We start from the raw sequence: 19,764 nt of genomic DNA, 5'->3' as shown, positions 1-19,764 counted from the left end.
TTGAATCAATAAACATTTCTTGACGTTACATATGGCGAAATTTGTATTCGAAATCGCGCATATCCAGGGGTGGACGAGGCATCCGACGCAAGGCACGCGTCTTTCTCGTAAATATGCCTTTGCCTATCGGAGTGCTCTCGAAATGCAAAGAAAAGAAGGTTAGAGGAATGAGGAGGTAGGGTGTTAGGGTCGATCCCGAGGTCGCCTAGGGTGCATTTCATCTTCGAGGGCGTCAGCTCGGAGACCGATCGACTATATCCTCGACGCTGGATCATCCATCTTTTATCGAATCGTACGTGTGATGGCCACTCGGCTATTTCTTTTCTTAACTTCTGCCTACGCGAAACTTACCTCAATAATACCCTTGTGATTATTACGTGTTCGAACTTAGAATCCAACAACCTACTTGAAGCGATTAATATTTTAACGGGAGAAATTATTTGTCTCGCTGCTAATTTATTTTCGTCACGAAAATATTACTTACGATGATGCGATTTAAAGGAAGTTAAATATTTCCGTAGAAGCGCATTAAAGGATTCATCTACGTGCATCACATAGCTATTATAACGCGAACTAGTTAAAACGATAATGAACTATTCCCTGGATATTCATAGTTTAAAGCAGATAGCTATACTGGGGATAGGATCATCCATCTCTTGTCAAATGGGAACTCGGTAGCCGATACCAGGAGTTGTTTCTCCTAGCTCAACTTTTGCTTCCGAAGGCGTCCATCATGCTCGGACAGAACACGTTTTCCTAACCAAACATTCGTCAATATTCACTTATGCGTAACTAATGCGCATCCGACCAACCGTGGATAGCTATATAATATCCATAGGATTTATAATGTGCAAACGAGGTATATTTCAGTTCTATAAGGACCATTAGCACTTTTAGTTATCTCGATATATTGTTATTCATCATTGAATCGTGATAAAACGTAATGTGACCGATCGAAACGTTGTTCTAATTTTCTTTATACGCGTTAAAAAAGTTAATTTTTTTGTTTTGAATATTCTTAAAAATCTTCTTAATTTTTGTATTATTCTTAATATTGTATTATCAGAAATAGATGAGTAATGCGGTTAAAATGATAATCTGGAATCGCTGACAAACGGGCCTAATACGAAGAAAGAAAAATGTACGAGAAAGAGAGCCTCGATGAGGGGAAACCATTGGCGAAAGCTATTTTTGTGGTTAGCGGAGAATAATTTAGGAGCAGATAATATGAGAGCCCGTGTAATTTCACCGCAAAGCCGGCGGCAGTCAACAGCCAGAGTGCGTGCTCGTTTTCATGTAGTCAACGAGTATGGGTACATGAAGGCAGAGAAGAGTGGATCTGTGAACGAAGCTCAGGTGTTTCGTTCGATAATAGGCGACATCATCCCTCCCATTGATATCTAACCCCCACTACTGGTTTTACCCCTCATCAAACTCTGATCGATGTAATATTCACGCTCGATACGCTTCCACCTCCTTCTTCGGTGTAACTTACGATGCTCAATATTCGCGTACTTTCCGTTGAAATTTCATCAGCGTCCCTTTCTAACAAACGTCTAACCAAAATCTCGTACAGCGATACGCATTAAGTTTCATACTGTCAACTTGCTTTAATTTGATATTTATATCTCGAATAATATAATAGTTATTAGTAGTCTGTAAATTGGACCGCTAATGTTAATTTTGATCGCGAATACTTTCTAATCCGGAATACTCTCGAGTAATCTCAGTTCTTGGTTCAATCGCAACTTACATGACACGATAGAGTGTCGGTTTCTCTCATGGATTTGTGTAGCCATCGTTCGCGGTAAACACTCTCTTTTACTGGCCGTCGAGAGTTAAGCCAAGGTCTCCCATTAGCGCCGCTCGAAATTACAAAAATAACACTTGTCCCTGCAGCAACGCCCCACAATGTCGGGAAACGGAGCCGGCGTAGTTAAGTAAAATTAAGCTAAAATTTCCGACGATCCGCGATGTATATTCAACCCCTTTTCCTCTGGCAGACTCGCGCGTGGTGGCCGGCCAACAGCACCGAAAACCCTCCTTTTTCCTCCCTGAACTTCTGGATCTCTCTCTTTCTACATATACGTTACACTTCACGCTGCCCCTTTCTGCCTCGTCGGCATTAAATATTTACCTTTCAATGAATATGCAAATATAATTATTTACGCGCAATTTAGACGTTTTTACGCGTCCCGCGTGACTTTCTCTCTCTTTCTCTTTCTCTCTCTCTCTCTCTCTCTCTCTCTCTCTCTCTCTCTCTCTCTTTCTTTTTCGCTTTTAACGCGAGCTTTGAAGTATGAAGAATCTCAAGTGCGAAGGGTCGTGTGAAAATATCATATTCGGACTTTTATTTTTAGCGCTAGTCGAAATCGTTTCTTTCACGTTTTCGAAATGAAAATCCATTATCTCTATTATGCCACGCCAATGATACTACAACCCTATTTTATATACTAATTTTTTAAATGCATAATTGTTAGTCTCATTCAAATGAGTTAATGTCAATAGTTACAGCGTTATTTGTTGTAAAAATTCGCACACCATTTCGAGATACTCCATTCAAGAAAGTGTAATATCTGTCTTACTTCTATCTATCGCACAGCATCGTTCCATACTTATCTACCACTACCCTTTACGAAATTAACCTTTAATGTTAATTATCTGCTGGTAGGGCAAAAGCCCGGAAGGGTAGTCGTGGTGGCATCAAAGAACCGAGTGTTTAGCTGCAATATCTTTCCACCGGGCTGCACATCGGTGACCAGAAAAGCGGGTCGGTGAAACCAAAAAGGGAGTTGATGGTAGTTGACGATGATGGCGGTGGCTTGTGATATTCGAAGAAAGTATTAACTTTTATCAATGTTAATGATAGTAATTAAATATCAACTGATAAGATATTCATTTTTCAGAATATTTATTTTCATATATGTGCACATTTTTATATATTCATTTTGTTACTTTTACAATAGCTCATCGCATTATTTCCTAATCTATTCTATTCTAGATGATGAATGATGAAGTCTCTTAAAGCAAATAATGAAAATCGAATAAAGACGGTTTTATTGAGACTATCATTAATGGAATCATCATGAAGAATTGAGAAGATATCAGCCTATATTACCATTCACTAAAAGGGGCTGGAATCTGAAAGAATATGAGAAATAGGAAGACCATAAGCTGACTCGTCTTTACGAAGCTCCGCCGTTATAGTCGATATTTCGAGAAGAGGATACAAACGTCTCGAAATAGACCTTGAAAATAGATTCGAAAACGACCAGGGAGAATAAGCTATCGATATAAATTTCTTCATTCGCCGACGAAGTCGGTGCTATGTCGCCATCGTTATCGTTGTCATTTCGGTTCTCACATGGAATTCATAGCGTCTACTCTAAACTTTTTTCTCTGTATCTAGACGTCAACCCAAAAATATCGTAGATAGTAATACGTAATGTGGGTACGTAATTTGTATTTTTTTGAATTTGAGATCTCTGAATTTTGAATTTCACACATTGGTTTTCGAGTTTGTTATTGCCGATTATTCGGTTTTTTCTTTGGAGATACGCAAATCTAGAACAATACTCGTCCGATCTTTAACGCGCTTCATGTCATCCATTCGTAGAATTTCACTGGTAAGCGCTCGTCCTTCTCTTCATTTCTCTCTTACCCCCTTATTCTCTTCCATTCTCCGTCGTTAACATTCTTGCGTCTGGAATACATACATACCATCGACGGTGGACATCTCACGAAGAACAATTCCAAGCGCAGCGAGTCGACGAAGGGAAAATGTATTCGAGAGTTTCCAATTTGCGGTAGTGGTTGCTGACTGGAAGAGGCTGCTGTGGATGAGGCTGATGGTAACTGAAGAGAGGGAGATGGTCGGCATTGGGTGGGGGTGGTAGAGTTAGTGGCGGTGGCGGCTGATTCCGGGGCTCTATTATGGTAATTATATGATAAATACAACAAGGCCTTAGGCGCTCTCTCTCTCTCTCTCTCTCTCTCTCTCTCTCTTTCTCTCTCTCTCCCTCACTCTTTAGCCAAGAGAGCCTCTCAGCAAGTTCTCTGTCCTTCGAGCAGCCTCAGGCAAAGAGAGAACCGCTCTTCCATCAGTGGCAGGAATTCGACTCCACCTCGTCTTTCCTCTTCGGTCTTGTCGTTCTCCTCTTCTCTTTCTCTGCTTACTCCTCCCTCCATCCTTCCTTCCTTGAAGTCTCCTCCTCGGCGTTTCTACGCGGGCACGGCGGTTTGGTTTAAAATACGCCTCTTCTTGGCGGAATGCAATTAATCTTACTCCCTCTCAATCTCTCCTCCCTCGTATAGTCCATCTGAAAGGGATGAGTAACGCGGCTGGAAGAAGTGTTACTGACTTAATGAAGTACGACTTCTGATGCGTGCCGAAGCGCTCGCACGAGAAAAGGAACAGAACGGTGAGAAGAAGGAAGAGAAAGAGAGACATTAAGAGAAAGGAACAAAGTGTGAGACGAACAAAGAGAATGACTCGTCCGGAAATCCCGACTAAACACTCACTTTCGTTAACTCTCTGCATTTCTTCGTCACGTCCTTTGTGGAAAAAGAGATAGAACGAATTGGTTAAGTAGGTTACATGCTTTCCAAACGATGTGAGACTTAATCTAAAGGATACTATGAGTAAAACTAAAAATATCTAAATGATAACTTTTTAATGATATTTACTTAAAATATTCTACCTTATTTCTTATCTAATTGTAAAAAACTGTTTTTGTTGAATAACTACAGAAAGTAATAATGGTCGCATGGCTAAATTTTATTTAATGCAACGAAGCAGATTAATAGTAAAATATGTCATATTTTATATCGCGAAATCGTATCATTCTATACTACGGACGATTATTTTTGATATCGTCGATATGCAGTATGAAGCGCGAAGAGCTCGACCGCGTCAAACGTTTAATGGTAGAGGGTGAAACATGATGCAGTCAGTGTACGTGCGTGTAAACTAATATTCCTCCCACAGCAAGCGTTAATGGGGCTGGGCGAGGGTAAGGTAGATACGGCGGTGAAATCATTATAAATAGTCATAATTACAACAGTCGCGTGTGCTTAATTCAATTAGGCTGATTAACGTTGTATGTTGCACCTATTCCTTACGCGTTCTCTCTTTCACTCCCTTCAGTCTCCTTGTTACACCGAGCAACGAGAGCAACAGCCAGCATCCGGGTTCTGGATGGCTGGCTGGCTGGCGGTGTTTCTGAGGGTGCGCGTACGCTCGAGCAGAGCGCGTAAAATATACGTCGTATCCTGGCCAGGATCCCAGGACCACAGCGCCACGGTATTATGCTTATGCATAGACAAGTTATAGCGAGGCTAATATGATTATCTCTTCGACGAGAGGCGGTACGACGAGTAGTTAAAGAGAGACGTTGAGAAAGTGAACAAGCGGATGAGTTTCAGCTGGATATAACCTTCGATGTCTGCGTCTATCTCGAAAAGTTGTAGTCCTTTAATCGCCTCTAATACAGGAGGAATGCAATAACGAAAGTATTCATTAACTAGAAAGTTCTTACGTTAATATAACTATCTCGAATGTTAGACTTTTAAGTATGTTGCCATATGACTAAATTTTCTTTATTAGATTATGAATACAAAAAAAATCAATGCAGGCTTCGTGCACTTATTGGTGACGTAAAATTCAAGAAAGAGTCGTAACATCATAAAATGGAGGCTAAGAAAGTCACAGGATTCGTCGCTCTGCGGATCGAAGACGAATAAATTAGCTGAGTCGGAGTTGTACGCGCTTGAGATATAAAATTTTGAATATGAATGGACGGTTTTGCATTCGTAATGAGCTTTTATTCCAGAAACAAAGCACAGCTGACGAAAACATATGTAGATGAGAAGAGGGGTACGAGCAAGTCGGTAAGCTCGAAGGTTCGACGTCTTCTCGAAAATGTAAAATCTCTCACACTTCTTTGTCTTTTTTTCGACTTGGACGAGTTGAGATTACCTTTATTTGAAATCGAATCATTTTTTATATTCTCCACCCAAGTATCAAGATAATTTGAATGATCGAATAAATGTCGACGAAGCAAAGCCTACGTCGACGTGCTTTACTGTCTTTACTGACGTTGAGCTCAAATTAGGATGGAAGAGTTGAGAAGATAGATAGATAGAGAGACAGATGTGTGTGCGTGTGTGTGTGTGTGACAGAGAGAGAGAGAGAGAGAGAGAGAGAAGATGAGGGTGGTAGCTCGAAGGATGAGGAGAGAAGAGACCTCTCATCTCCTCTATCCTTCCGTTAAACTCATCACCCGCCGGTAATTCCATCGATGCTTTAAACGCGGAAGCCCTCTTCAAGAGATGTATCCTTGTCTATGAATCTCCGAACGTTCTAACGAAAAGATAACTTTTCTTGATTCCACTAATGCGTATTATTATATTATTTTATTTCTTATTTTTCTCTTTTTTTCTGTTACTATTTTTACTCTTTTAGTTTTTATTGTAATATCTTCGAGTTCTTCACAATATAAAAGTAGATGGATCTCTTAATCGACTTTTACGCGAAGCAAGGTACACGTTGCGAGCTACAATAACGCGGATTCAACCTCGTGGAAACGGGCCAGTCGACATTTAATACCGTCCCGTTGAATATTCCCTCGGATGGCTCTCGATATTGAATTGGCTCCTGCCTAATTGTAACCTCGCTCGCTGCGACGGTCCTATTCACTTGTAAACGACATTTGCATAATTTTTACATTGCCTCTCGTGTAATCGATTTGAATACCGACAGAGATCTTCGCTTCTTTTCACTCCTTTAAAGCTCTGTTGCTCTTTGTTCATAGTATATATATATATATAGAGAGAGAGAGAGAGAGAGAGAGAGAGAGAGAGAAAGAGAGAGATATTTATATATATATATATATATATATAGAGAGAGAGAGAGAGAGAGAAAGAGAGAGATATTTATATATATATATATATAACTTTTTGTTTTCTTAACGTAAAAATTACGTTTTTATCTCTTACATCCAAAAGAAAATATTACTCAAGAAATGACAATCCCCACATTGAATACAATGACCGAGAACTTGAAAGAACTATTATGCGATTAAAAGAATTTTCGAAATTTCCTCAAGCACGAATATCGATGAAAGAGAAAGATAGAAAGAGAAACATTGAGGAGCTTAAGAATCAAAAAAAAAGATAGGCACTAATATTTTCACTTTCGCAAGAACTGTGAGGCTACGTAGTCCGTTCTTGATTATTTTATTCAAATTTTTCTTTTCTCAAAAAAATTTTGGACAAAACAAAATCAAAAGATAGATAGATAGATAGATAGATAGATAGATAAAGAGAGAGAGAGAGAGAGAGAGAGAGAGAGAGAAAGAGAGGCGACAGGACGAACGAAAAAATATTGCACAAATTTACGGATTGAAGTTGCCATTAGATGCAAGCTGACTTGGAGAGCTCGAATCCTTGAAGGATTGGACTACCATTAGTGAGCCAGCGCTTTAAACAGCGTCATCTTCTATCCCTTGAATGTAGAAGTTGAAAAAGCTTGCCCAGTTGACTTTCGCTCGTCCACTCGTCCACTCGACCACTCCTCCATTCGTACAATTTCCTCTGGCGATTGCCTTCCGATGCAACCATCCATCCCTTTTCCGAATGACAGACTACTAATCTCTCTTCGAAGTAAGGAGACTTTGTTAAATTCCTCCGGTCGTTTCGAGACGTTTCTTTCTCCATTAGTGATCAATCGAAATCTATTGAAACTCATGCGCGATATCTTCGATAGTTCTTTAATGAGATACGATTTCTTCTAATAACAATTCTTTGAATTTCCATCGATTATTTTTTATTGTCTACGTTCAAAAAATCCTAACTATTTGATTATGCTTGACGACGAAACACTTAGATCGAGATGACGGAAGACTAGGAAAAAACGAAACGAACTGAGGGTTGGGAAGAGATTATTGGAATATTGAAATGCGTAATAGATGGAACAATCTTGGATTACTAATGAGCATCGATTGATAAATGTTCTGCTGATATTATTTTTGTTTGCACTTCATCGACCATACGTCATCGATCATAATATGAGATTTTAATAATTCTAAATTAACATTCATATTATTATTACGATAGTTGATAAAGAGTTTACGTAATTTTTAACGATTTACTTCTTCAAAACTTTTTAATGTATATTTCTATTTTTATCCCTCGAGTTTACATTGAAAGTCCAAGCGTGGTAGTGCATTTTCTCTTAATCGAGACCATGATAAAAATACAGCCTCTCTCTTTCTATACGGAGAAAGCTTGAGTAACGGTAGCACGTGATAGTGCGTCGTTCGTCAAAATGGAGAAGTACGCTAGTAGAATAAATATGTCGGGAGCCGCGGCGTTTAAATGCGTACCTGCGGATACGTCGAGATAACGGTGGGTCGATTCGTCCGCGGCTCAAATCTACTCGTTCGAGAGTAAAAGAGGAAGAGGGAGAGAGTTAAAACATAGATAGACAGAGAGAGAGAGAGAGAGAGAGCGAAAGAGAGCGAGAGAGAGAGAAAAAGAGAGAGAGTGCGCGTGAGAGAGAGAGAGAGAGAGAAAGAATGGAAGGAAGGTAGGAGGAAGAGGTAGAGATAAATAGAGAAGGCAGGAGAGAAACCTCGTCGCCGCGAGCAATGCAATGCCGGCTGTGAAACAAATGGAACGATTGCGACGGGGGTGGAAATAAAGCGTCCCTGTCGTTCTCTGCTTGTGGTTGAGTCATGGCGGGAGGCTCAGAACGCACACGAGTAAGAGAGATGGAAAGAGAAGGGGATGGAAAAGGGCGGTATAGTGAAAGAGACGAGAGAAAAAAGAGCGTTCTCGATCTCTGCGGATTGACGAGCGCTCGACCGGTAAAAACGCCAAAGCACTTTTCCGCGTTCGCAACGTCGTTCAACCGTTTCAGAGCCCGCTGGGGCCGTACGATTGTTCCGCTGATACGCTTCGTCGATGGACTGGGAAAGCATTTCGAATTGTTGACTATCCAAGTGACCGTTCAACATTTCTTCAGCGTTTCACTGGGTGAAAATGTCGCGGAAGGAAAATTTAGTATCGTGGAGGGTTTTCGGATATTGCATACAAACGTTTTTTTTTTTTTAAGTTAATGTTGACACAAGATTTTTGATTACATATATAACTATCATCGTACAAGATATAGAAAGAAATTCATTTATATAATGGAAGCATTTTATTTCTACAACATGTTTTTATTTTTAATTCATTTTACATTGAATAATGCATTTACATTCTTGCAAAATTATTCTTCAACGTCATTATAAAAATTTTCAACACGCTGTAGACATTTATTAAAAAAAAAAAGTTGTGTGCTCAAAAATGGAAGAGATCCAGACACGCAGTCGTGGATATGTAAATATATACGCTATCGGGAAGGTCATCGATTCTGTAATCGAGGATGAAAATATCATCCGTAGACTCGCGTAAAGGTCGTGAGGGTGGCACATAGGATGAGCCATGTGTGCGTACACAGGTGCGTACAGGACCATCAACAGGTGGTCACTCGTAAACGCAGGCTTTGTGCCGTAGCCCGGTGGCTACTCATCCGTCAAGGGCTTTGTATGCCCTTGTGCGCACCACCGCCAGTGGTCGGCGCGGCCATACTATCTGTCGGCCTCGGAAAAAGTGCCCTTTTTTCCAGTCACCCTAGACTTCGACCAGACGATCTCTTTCCACTCCTTTCTTTCTCCTACTTCTTCCCTTACCTTTTTTTGGAAGAAAGCTCGATTCGCCTGCTAAGATTTCGTTGAGTTTTCACGACCGAAACAATGGTTTCGTTAATTAAGATTTCTTTCTGCGAACTTACTCTTTCTCTGCTCTCTGGCTATCTTTTTTTTTTCCTTCTCATCTCCCAACCCTGAGTTTTTCGTCTTTACCACAAGGACGATGATTTCCCTGCTTCATCAAAAAGCTATTCGCTCGTGCGTAAGGAAGGTTCTCTAATGAAAAGTGAGAAAAGCATTTTAATAGATTAAAAAAAAAGAATCTACAGAAAATCAATGGAAAAAACAAGTTCTCTAAGTACTACTCTACGTCCAAGAAGGATAAACCTTTCTATACTACATGATACTATTGGCAATAAGGATGATTCCACTTCACGAGCTTGATATTTTGAAAATCCGTTTTCTTTCTTACATCATTCGAGATAAAATCACGATGCTACCAAAGAAGAAGATTTCCAAGAATGAAAGATAGAGAGAGGGAGAGAGAGAGAGTAAAAGAGAGAGAGAGAGAGAGAGGGAGGGAGAGAGAGAGGGAGGGAGAGAAAGAGTAGCATGAGGCGTAGAAAGGGTGGTCGGAGGAGGGCAAAGATCCGGATTTAAGGCGTCGTTCGTGAAAGCCCTCTGGAGGCGCTGGAGGTTTGGGGTAGTTTAAGAGAAAGAGAAAATGGCTGGGGAAGGAAAAGCAGGAATACGACGGCGACGAGGTAGAGAAGGAGGAGCTAGAGGACGAGGAGGACGGGCGTGTTGGAGTGTAAGTGCTAAGATCTTGGAGTGCATTAACATGCCCTGGAGGCAAGCTGAATACAACCCTTCTTACATCCAGATCTCAAGCCAAGACCATCGTGGATGGCGACGCCAGGGGGAATAAGGACGAGAAAAGGGCCAGTACCGCAGAGAGATTCCCACTTAATTATATTAAAAATGTTTTATCCTGCGGTCTTCTTTCAAGTCGTTGCAGACTACCACCGCATGAAATTGTATCACTGTTTCGAGGAGCTATTTCCAACTACATTGTTCAATTCTTCCAAGACTATTAGGTCTGTTTTATCTAACAAGTAATAACGAATATATCTCGTAACATGTACTGAATCTCATCGATCTTAGTCACTTTGTCGTGTTGACGATCATGATTGCATTTTAATGGAATTTTCAAAAATCGTGTTAAGGTAAAGTAGCGTAATACAAGACGAGTCTAGACCGTCCACAAAGACGATGGTAGCCTATGTAGTCATCCTTGCGGCAGAACGCTTTACATTATTTAGAAGGATCCAAGATACGCTGGGCACCGGCGCATGCTAATCACTCGACCCAGATTGAATAATGAATCAGTATTCTTTCCCTTCTTCTTCTTTGTCGTCGTCGTCGTCGTCGTCGTCGTCGTCGTCTCGACTTCTCGGTCCACCTCCTCCCTTCTCCTCCTCATCCTTCCATCGACGAAGTTAATGCTACGTGACAGGCTTTTTATTACCTTGTAGAGAAAGATCGTCTTGTGTCTTAATCACAACGAATCGACCCTCAACATTCACACATGTATGATATTTTAATATAGCATAATGTTTATATAATTTTTCTCTATTCATTCGATTTTTCTTCAGTATTTTGAAAATCATGATTTTCCTGCATTAACATGTACATTATAAACGTACATTTTTAATAACCGTACGAAGTAAATGGTTGTTCGTGTGGAAGAGTGTTAGCATAATGTCTTCGGGTATGGTATGTATATAACATACATATACATATACAGACATATACCGCGGTACTGGCACCCCGCATAGTACCCCTCCTCAGCACTTTGTGTGCAAATTACGCTCGAGACGAGTTCGGATGGAATAGAGCCTCAACCTTAGCTTCGAGGACGAAGCAAGTCTCCGACGTAACCTCCTCGTGCGAGATCCGAATGAAAATTTAAAGCGAAAGAGTTACTTGAAGAGTGCATCTTAAATGGGAAATGTTGTTTTTTCGAAGCGTAAAAATCTCATCAACTTAAAACTTTGACGATGAAAAGAACACTCTCCATATGTCAGTTTTTGCTTTTCTTATTTAGTTTCTTTCGAATAATCCAGATAGAATCATATAATATATTTCGAATTTTTATAGATTCATAAGGTTTAAAATATAAAAAAAGAAAGAATTTCTCGATGATTCTTTATTTATTCTACATTTATTCTACATACACGTTAGAATACTCTGGATTCAAGAAGTGCAACTGTATTTCCAACTTGTAGTAACGAGGGGTTCAGAAAATCCAAGCAAGCTCACTCCCACTTCTCCTTACGTCCTTTCCTCCTTCTGCCATGCTGCCTTCTGCGGAAAACAAGACATTTATAAACACCCACTGCGAGATTAGATTTGTTAAGATAATGGGGCGCCTGGTTTAGCAAGGCAGCTCTTCTACGCTCGCAACTATCATCCTTGAGAGGCTGCAACCGCCGTCTACGTAATCCCAAATATGACCTCGGTTGGTAGGTAGTTAGGCCGTAGGTGCACCCTTACGTAGGACTACGCGCACTCCAGATCCTTCTTTATGTATTTACCACGACGAGACACGCTCCTTGCCAGCCTATCCTTTCTAAGAACGTTAACTCCGTTTTATTTGCTAATACGAACTACTCTCGTAGAAATATTTTAAAAGCATTTGTTTTATGTTCATAATCAACATTCGTAGATTTTTTCAAGTTCGGTTCCAAGTTACTTATTATCGAATACATTTCATTATTTCACTATGAATATAGACCTAATAAAGTTGAATGGTACGTCAAACTATAGAGATATACCTCTTTGCTAAAAAGGTCAATAAATATCCAAGGCGGCTACAAATCTCAAGATAAATACGAACCGGTATTTTTCTATCTTCTTTAGCTTTCTCACTTTTTCTCATCTGGCATGCTCGGGAAAAAGGGCCGGCCCTTTTTACATTCCTCGTATGAATTATTAGGTAACCAGACCTATGGGGTGGACACACCGCGGTATTTAATTTTCACTTCCCCTTAAAGCAGCACGATTTTTTCCCTAATCGTATCCCTGACGATGAAAGTGCGGTTTACACTTTGTCACTGACCCTTCGTTTTTTGTTTTATCGATATATTTACCTACGTACGAGCGGTAGGAAAGAAAGTTTTTTTAACTTTTTTTTTTAAGTTTTTTTTTCTTAACATTTCGAGAAATATTTTTTTTTACTGGGGAAAAAGAAAGTTTCGAAAATAATATAAATTAATTATTCCCACATATGAAGGATCAGATCGATTTGATAAGTGTATCATACAGAAAAAAAACGCTTCGGTGGAATTTTCTGAACGGTAAAGCAGGTAGATTGGTAGGCGATGCCAATTAAGAGAGACGGCAATTGTGAGCAGCGAAGTAGAACTAAGGGCTGGCGGGTGCTGATGATGTATGTGGTGGAAAATACTGGGGGCAATCTGTCACGCCATCGACGTTTCGTAGGTACCTCACACATATAACCACACTTACTCTTTTTTTCTTACACTTCGACTTTCCTCCTTCTACATTTTTATAAATGAAAGAATACTTTTGAAAAGAAATATAGAAATGGAAATATTGAGTCTGCCAATCACGCTTCTAAGGTGTAGTCACAGGGATCGACTTTCCTCGTATTTTTCGGCATAGATTGCCCAAAAATCATGTTTTATCTTCAAAGTACGCGCATCGAACCTTCTCATTAAAATTAATTACACGAGGCTGAACTGAATTTGAGATAATTCTTAAATGAATACAGCTGAGTTATAACAAATGAATATATTTAAAAAATTCACTGTTAACATAATTATAGAACTGACAAAGTAAAAACTGTTAGAAATAGTATATTTTAAAAAGGATAATAGCTGCGCTTTAATGTTTTATGTAGATGTTTACGCATCGAATTGAGAATAGTAAATGCTCTGAACTAACTATTCTGAAAAATGCTCGGAGAAAATTAGAAGAAAAAAGGAAAGAGAAAGTTCATAAAAAGGATTTCAAATATAAAAAGAACAAAGAAAGGGAATTAGTGATCCTTGTTTGGTCGGTGTGTCTGTGTTGTTAGTCTCCAAGTTTTTTAAACTATCTCACTTGCAGTCATTGATACTACTGCAACTAAAAAATAGATGTTTCAAATTTAAGACAAATGTCATAAATCATTTGGCTTAAAAGCTTACTTCTTGAGTTTGTTGTTCGGTCTAAAATATTCCAAAACACTAAGAATTTACGAAGATATCTAAACATAAATAACTATTAGGCATGGACCCTTAGCCACATTCCATATATTTCATATACAAGATATCTCGAGTATCAATTTGCTCTTTAAAAAGATCTTTAATCTAACGTTTATCGGACTTACAACATGTACTATGTACGCCTTAACAGGAAGGAACATCATCAATTTTTTAAGAAGTACCCATCGCAGACCGCTTGATAATTAGTTGCCCTTGGCTTTATGCGACACAATACATTTGATCCTATAGTCAGTCACTCGATAACGACAGGCTAGTTTGACAATAAACTGAGTCTGCTCTCTTTGCTACTTGCAAAAGGCACGAGAAGACCCTCTAGATTCATCCTCCTTCGATATCCACAAGTCGACGGTAGGTACTCTTTCACTTCTTCCACCTCTAGTCGTTCTCATCCCTCCCTTTTCTTCCTTTTTCTCCCTCAAACGCGCCCTTTCTGAGTACACGGCTGATTAAACGCGCAACTACGTAACGTAACGCAAATATACTGGCCTCTAACCTCTCCCTTTCTTTCTTTCTCCCATCTATACCACTCCTTTCCTCTAGCAGCTCCAAACCTTCCGTGGAAAGAGGACGACGTAGGCCATCCACTCTCGATTCCACCTTTCGACTCTCTTTGAATTCCACTCCCCGGTCACTTGACGGAAATATTTATCGAGGGTCTGTTCCGAGACCCCTCGTTGCCCTCCTTCAAGCTAGACAGGTCGACGACAGGACGAGGCCGAGTTTCTCGTAGTTCGTCCTGGTACCTTCCCCGACACGCCTTTCTATCGACATATATATAGGTATATATGTATAGTACACGTATATCCCGTCCTTCTTCCATCTATTTTGCTCTCCCTCCTCTCTCGTTCGCGAGTTCTTTGATCCATTTCACAAAGTTTGTTCAGCTCGGATTATTTGCTCTCTTAATTACATTTCGATCCTACTTCTCTTTCTCTCTCTTTTCCTTTCTCTCTCTCTCTCTCTCTCTCTCTCTCTCCCTCTCTCTCTCTCTCTAGATTCTCTCACCGGTCACAGTAGTATCACCAATTCTCCCACCTAACAATGATCAGATCCAAGGATTTGCATTATTGAAGAGAATCTGCGAATTCTAGAGAAATTATACTTCGATAAATCGATCAGTTAAGAGTAATAGATCACATGACTGAAAGACGACCGTAAGAATTAAAATTTCATTCGGAGATAACATTACATTTGTGACGTATCGAAATTTATATTCTCAATCGAAGGTTTTACCCTCCAATGAGGCACCTTTAATTAAAGAAAAATGTAATATAAACGAAAAACTAGACGAGGTTACGACGACGCCCCGCAGCTCTCGAGCCACAGGGGTTTGGCCGTACCCAAGACCGCAGAGGGTGGAACAAAGGAAGTTATCGTCGCGGAATTTTTATGTCGTCGAGAAAAAGAAATGTAAATCAGAACCCCTTGGTCTACGAGCTTGAAAGAAACGAGAAGGGAAGAATTTAAGAATTTCGTCGAATCGTGGAAAGTCTCAAGCTAAGATATAAATACTGAGATCTCTGTAGAATTTGTTCATACTTGATCTACCAATGTTAGAAACAAAGAATTATTCTCAATCAGATTATAATTAATGTCATATTTTTTTAATGATTTTCGCGATTGTCATGAAAATTTATATTCGAAGCTTTTTGAACAGTAGAATCAAACCGTAATGGCGTAATGTTTCGTAACTTTATACATTTCTGATAATCTCTCGGAGAGTTCTCGGATGGTTATTCGTGGTAGTCGGGAGGATTTATGAAATGGCAATAAAATTTATATGACTCGGTGGCTCGTTAGGGGCGAGGCTCGTTCGTTCAGATTGATGCCGGTGTGAGTTTAGTCCACTTCCCCGAGGCTACGTTTGTTTCTCTCTGCTATCGCCGTAGAGAATTTTACTGTCATTATTAATCCCTTAAAAATCGCAGATGGTACGACAAGAAAAATAGTTTCCTTTCCTATCAGATTTACCGATATCGATAATACTATCGACTTTAAACGACTCATAGAATTTTTAAAACTCAATGTAATTCTATTTCTATTCCATGTGTATGTTCAATATATCTTATTTCGAAAATATTACAATTGCCGAAAAACATAAATTCATCGTAAAAATTCTTTTCTTCTCTTTTTCTCTTTTTCTCGCTGATACTCGAAGTAGAAAAAGAGAAAAAGGAGTGTTTTCGATAACTCACTTATATCATAAATCACGCGTGTGCTCTCTCGAGCATGATGCCTGGAGGACATGTCTGCTGTACCTGTTGCTCGGATCCCCATCGACAACAGTGAGAATCGCGAAAAGAATTCAGAGGACGATAAAGCACAGTCTGACCCTTTTTTTATTCCATTCCCGAAATGGAAATTATCGCGTGACCATAAAGAATCTTTCCGAGCACGTAGATGCCAAAAGCAAATCCTTACGACCTAAATTTTGTTTCAGGTGGACGATCGTGTAAGATCGCCAAATACGTTACGATGTGTGACAGCTACCACGTCGCTCTCTATTTCGCCATTAAGTCCTGAAGAACCTGTCACGCTGTAAGTATTTCGCAAAGTTATTCTAACGAATAAGATATAAAGTCTACGTCCATCGTAGGAAGGTTCGGAAGATATCTCGATGGTTTCAATTCTGCTCAGTACTTGTAAGTTACGAAACCACAGCTGTAAATATGTAACGAGAACTAGCGACAGAGAAAGATAAAGAAAGAAGTCACTGGACTTTGGGAGTTTCGTGTAACAGTCCAAAAAGCCACTCAGACAAATTAGTCTCTAAAATTCTGAGGGTATTTCCTTGTATTTATACACGCCACACCATACCACACCACATTCGTCGGTATCTCTACGTTCTTACACGAGAAGCCACGAGAAGTGAGAACGGTGGAGGTTGAGAAGGAGAAACTGAAGGTGGTTGGTACGTCGGGCGAAGGGGCGATATTTATGCCAGTTTTTTATTGCGTTTTAGCAGGAGAGAGCAGAATAGAAACAATATGTCACCGTAGCAGAGGTCGCTACGGTGAGGAAGAGAAGCTTGGTAGGGAAGGGAAAATGGGTGTAGGAAGTTCTTGTAGAGGTGGTTCGGTCGCTGCTACTGGTGCCGCACACCTAACGTTAATGCTAACGCCTCGCTCGTTTCTCTACCCTTCGCACTCGGCATCATGATTTTAAACGAACGACTACCTACCCTACGCCGCTTTGGCTATGGATGAAGATAGAAGTGAAAAGGAGAATAAAGAACGCAAGTTTCGCAAAAAACTTTGTTCGACTTTCGAGGATACTTTTCATTATAATATTTTATCATCATACATAATCTATATCTCGATATAAATATATCTTTTTATCATAAGTATCAAGCAATTGACAAAAATAGTAAGAAATTTTTAGGTACGTAGTTGCTTAAAAAGAAGAAGATTCGTTATTTGAGTTTCGAGAGTCATTGGATAAGTGCATATCGATTTCCTTCGATTTAAGATGGTCGAACGATGGTAAAATCGAAGCAAAACGAAAAAAAAGAAAGTTCCAAGGGTGGAAAGAGGTGAGAGTAAGCGGTAAAAGGGCAAAGGCTATAAGTAACGGACCGTCTAGTGGAAAGCGCTCAAGGGCGAACAGTGATTTAGAGAAATTAAAACTTTAATTCATGTTCGGGCTCGCAGGAAATCAGAGGAGGGTGTCTCCACTTTTTAACCTGGCAGCAATCCCTACTCGCGTCGAACTCCTCTGTGCACTCTTTTACTCTCTTCTCTCTTCTCTTGATCAAGCAGCGATTATTCCGCGAATAAATAAATGAAAACAGCAACCTTTCCTTATTTTCGATCCATTCTCAATAACCACACACATAAGTTCTTAGAAATATTTTTATACTTATGAAAACTTTTGCTTGAACATAGTTCAAGATTGTATTATACAGTATACTGAAATAAATATCAAAGTTCAATAAGACTAAAGATATTTATAAAACACGATCAAATAATTCAGCGGAAAACATAAGATTAACTTACAACTAAATTTAGCTTAAAACGATAGTGCCTAAAACTATGCAGTAGTTCAATCATACACACTTGCCTATTCTAATCTATAGTTTGTTCAACGAGACGAGTCAGGAAACGTAAACAAAATAGTCGCGTGATAGATGCATAGGATTTCCAGCTATTGGTAGGCGAACAATAATAAATTGTTCAATTTAATAATTCTTACATAGTCCTTGTTAGGATTTGCTTCGATTTCTTGCTCGAAAACTGTTACAATTTCTGTAAGTTATGAGCATTTTCGTTCCTGACCTGATTATATCCCCACCATGTACATTTGTTTACGTCTGCTGACTCGTTGAACGGATTATAGTAACCTTATATGCTATCTTAGACTAAGACTATACGAACCTTTTATACGACGCGTGTTACACGTCACGTTTTCTCTGCTGAAGTAGGATTTTGACTGAATGAACATTTTACGGGCATTTTACACACTATATATTGTATCGCATTGCCAGCGTATTTTGTTTTCCGCGTGCAACATACGACAGTCGGCGTTTCGCTAGCATATCGGAGCGTGTTCCACACTTGTGTCGTCAATTGTATTAGAATACACAGTTCTTACTTTGACGGAGAAAACGCGACATACAACACGCGGCGTATAAAACGTCTTAGAAAATCGTTTGTTCAAACAAATAAACTATATTTTTAACTAATGTCTATAAATATAGTTATGGAATTCACTCTTGAGCTACACTATGATAAAAAATTAATAATCGTACAGTTTAGTATACGATTTATAAAAGAATTTTTTGAATTGTACAATATAGTTATTTTATATGTTATATAGACATGCTGTACATACGTAAGTGATATATAGAAATAAGATACCTCGTTCTCCTACAGAACATCATCATATATCTCGAAAAAGCCCGCAGTATATGGTTATGGTGGTTTCATTGTCGAAAATGCGTAGAGTAGCAAAAAGGGGAGTGTCACAAATTCAGAGACCAAGACACCATATCTCGGAGGAACATGTTGAAACATCAGCAAATGCTTTTCCTTGTTTCCTATTAAGCTTTATGTATCATTCTTTTAACGTATAAGGAAGTTCAAAGACAAAGAGAAACTGATTTGATTGAATTTTCATCAAGAAACGCACAGTAATTTTTGTTTCGTAGAACGATCGAAGTTTATGACAAGGAAATAGTGAAATATTCCGATCATAAGAAGCTTTGGTTAAGACGGCGAGAACTTTTCCAGTAAATTCTAAAATGGAAAGGGTCCGAATATAGAATCAGCAAAATCGACTAGTAAATATTTAATAGTATCTCTATTAATGGTACAAGCTTTTTTTCTTGAATAGTGGTAACTATATACTATACTGAATACAATTATTACCATTCTGATTTAAGGATCACATGCATTTTAAAACATCATATTCTATCAGCCGATATTTATATCGTTTACTATTTGTAAAGAGGATGGATAAAAATTCAATATCCTTCGATAAAATTATTGGTTTCAGCTATCATCATCTCGAACTCGCCTTTATTATCGTAAGAATATATATATATATATATGAATCGATAGTAATAAAAGACATTCACAAGAGTATGTTCGAATAAGGTTTTAATCGTTCTCCATACATCGAACTTATTGGTCAAATTTAATATGCATCGTCATGCAACGAGAGTCACTCGAGTAGAGCACGTGCTGTAAATTTGAATTTCGGAAGGTATCCCTAGGACTTTCATGAGCCAGCATACGGAATATAGAATATGAGGAAAGGACGCGCCCTTTATCTTCTTCTCC

The 19,764-nt window shown here is 39.2% G+C and overlaps 1 protein-coding gene across 13 annotated transcripts in view; it reads left to right on the top strand.

Moving 5' to 3' along the window:
* The window catches only part of LOC124951653 (mucin-5AC-like), a 244,314-nt gene that overhangs the window by 193,331 nt on the left and 31,219 nt on the right, over window positions 1-19,764 (top strand). For all 13 annotated transcript variants that reach the window (XM_047500446.1, XM_047500412.1, XM_047500436.1 and 10 more), the window contains one exon: window positions 16,425-16,522. In XM_047500446.1, coding sequence (XP_047356402.1) covers window positions 16,425-16,522 — 98 coding nt within the window. The remainder of the gene's footprint in view (window positions 1-16,424; window positions 16,523-19,764) is intronic.

Source organism: Vespa velutina, chromosome 1 (assembly GCF_912470025.1).
Source record: "Vespa velutina chromosome 1, iVesVel2.1, whole genome shotgun sequence".
Classification (NCBI taxonomy): domain Eukaryota; kingdom Metazoa; phylum Arthropoda; class Insecta; order Hymenoptera; family Vespidae; genus Vespa; species Vespa velutina.
This window is presented reverse-complemented; position numbering and strand designations above follow the sequence as displayed.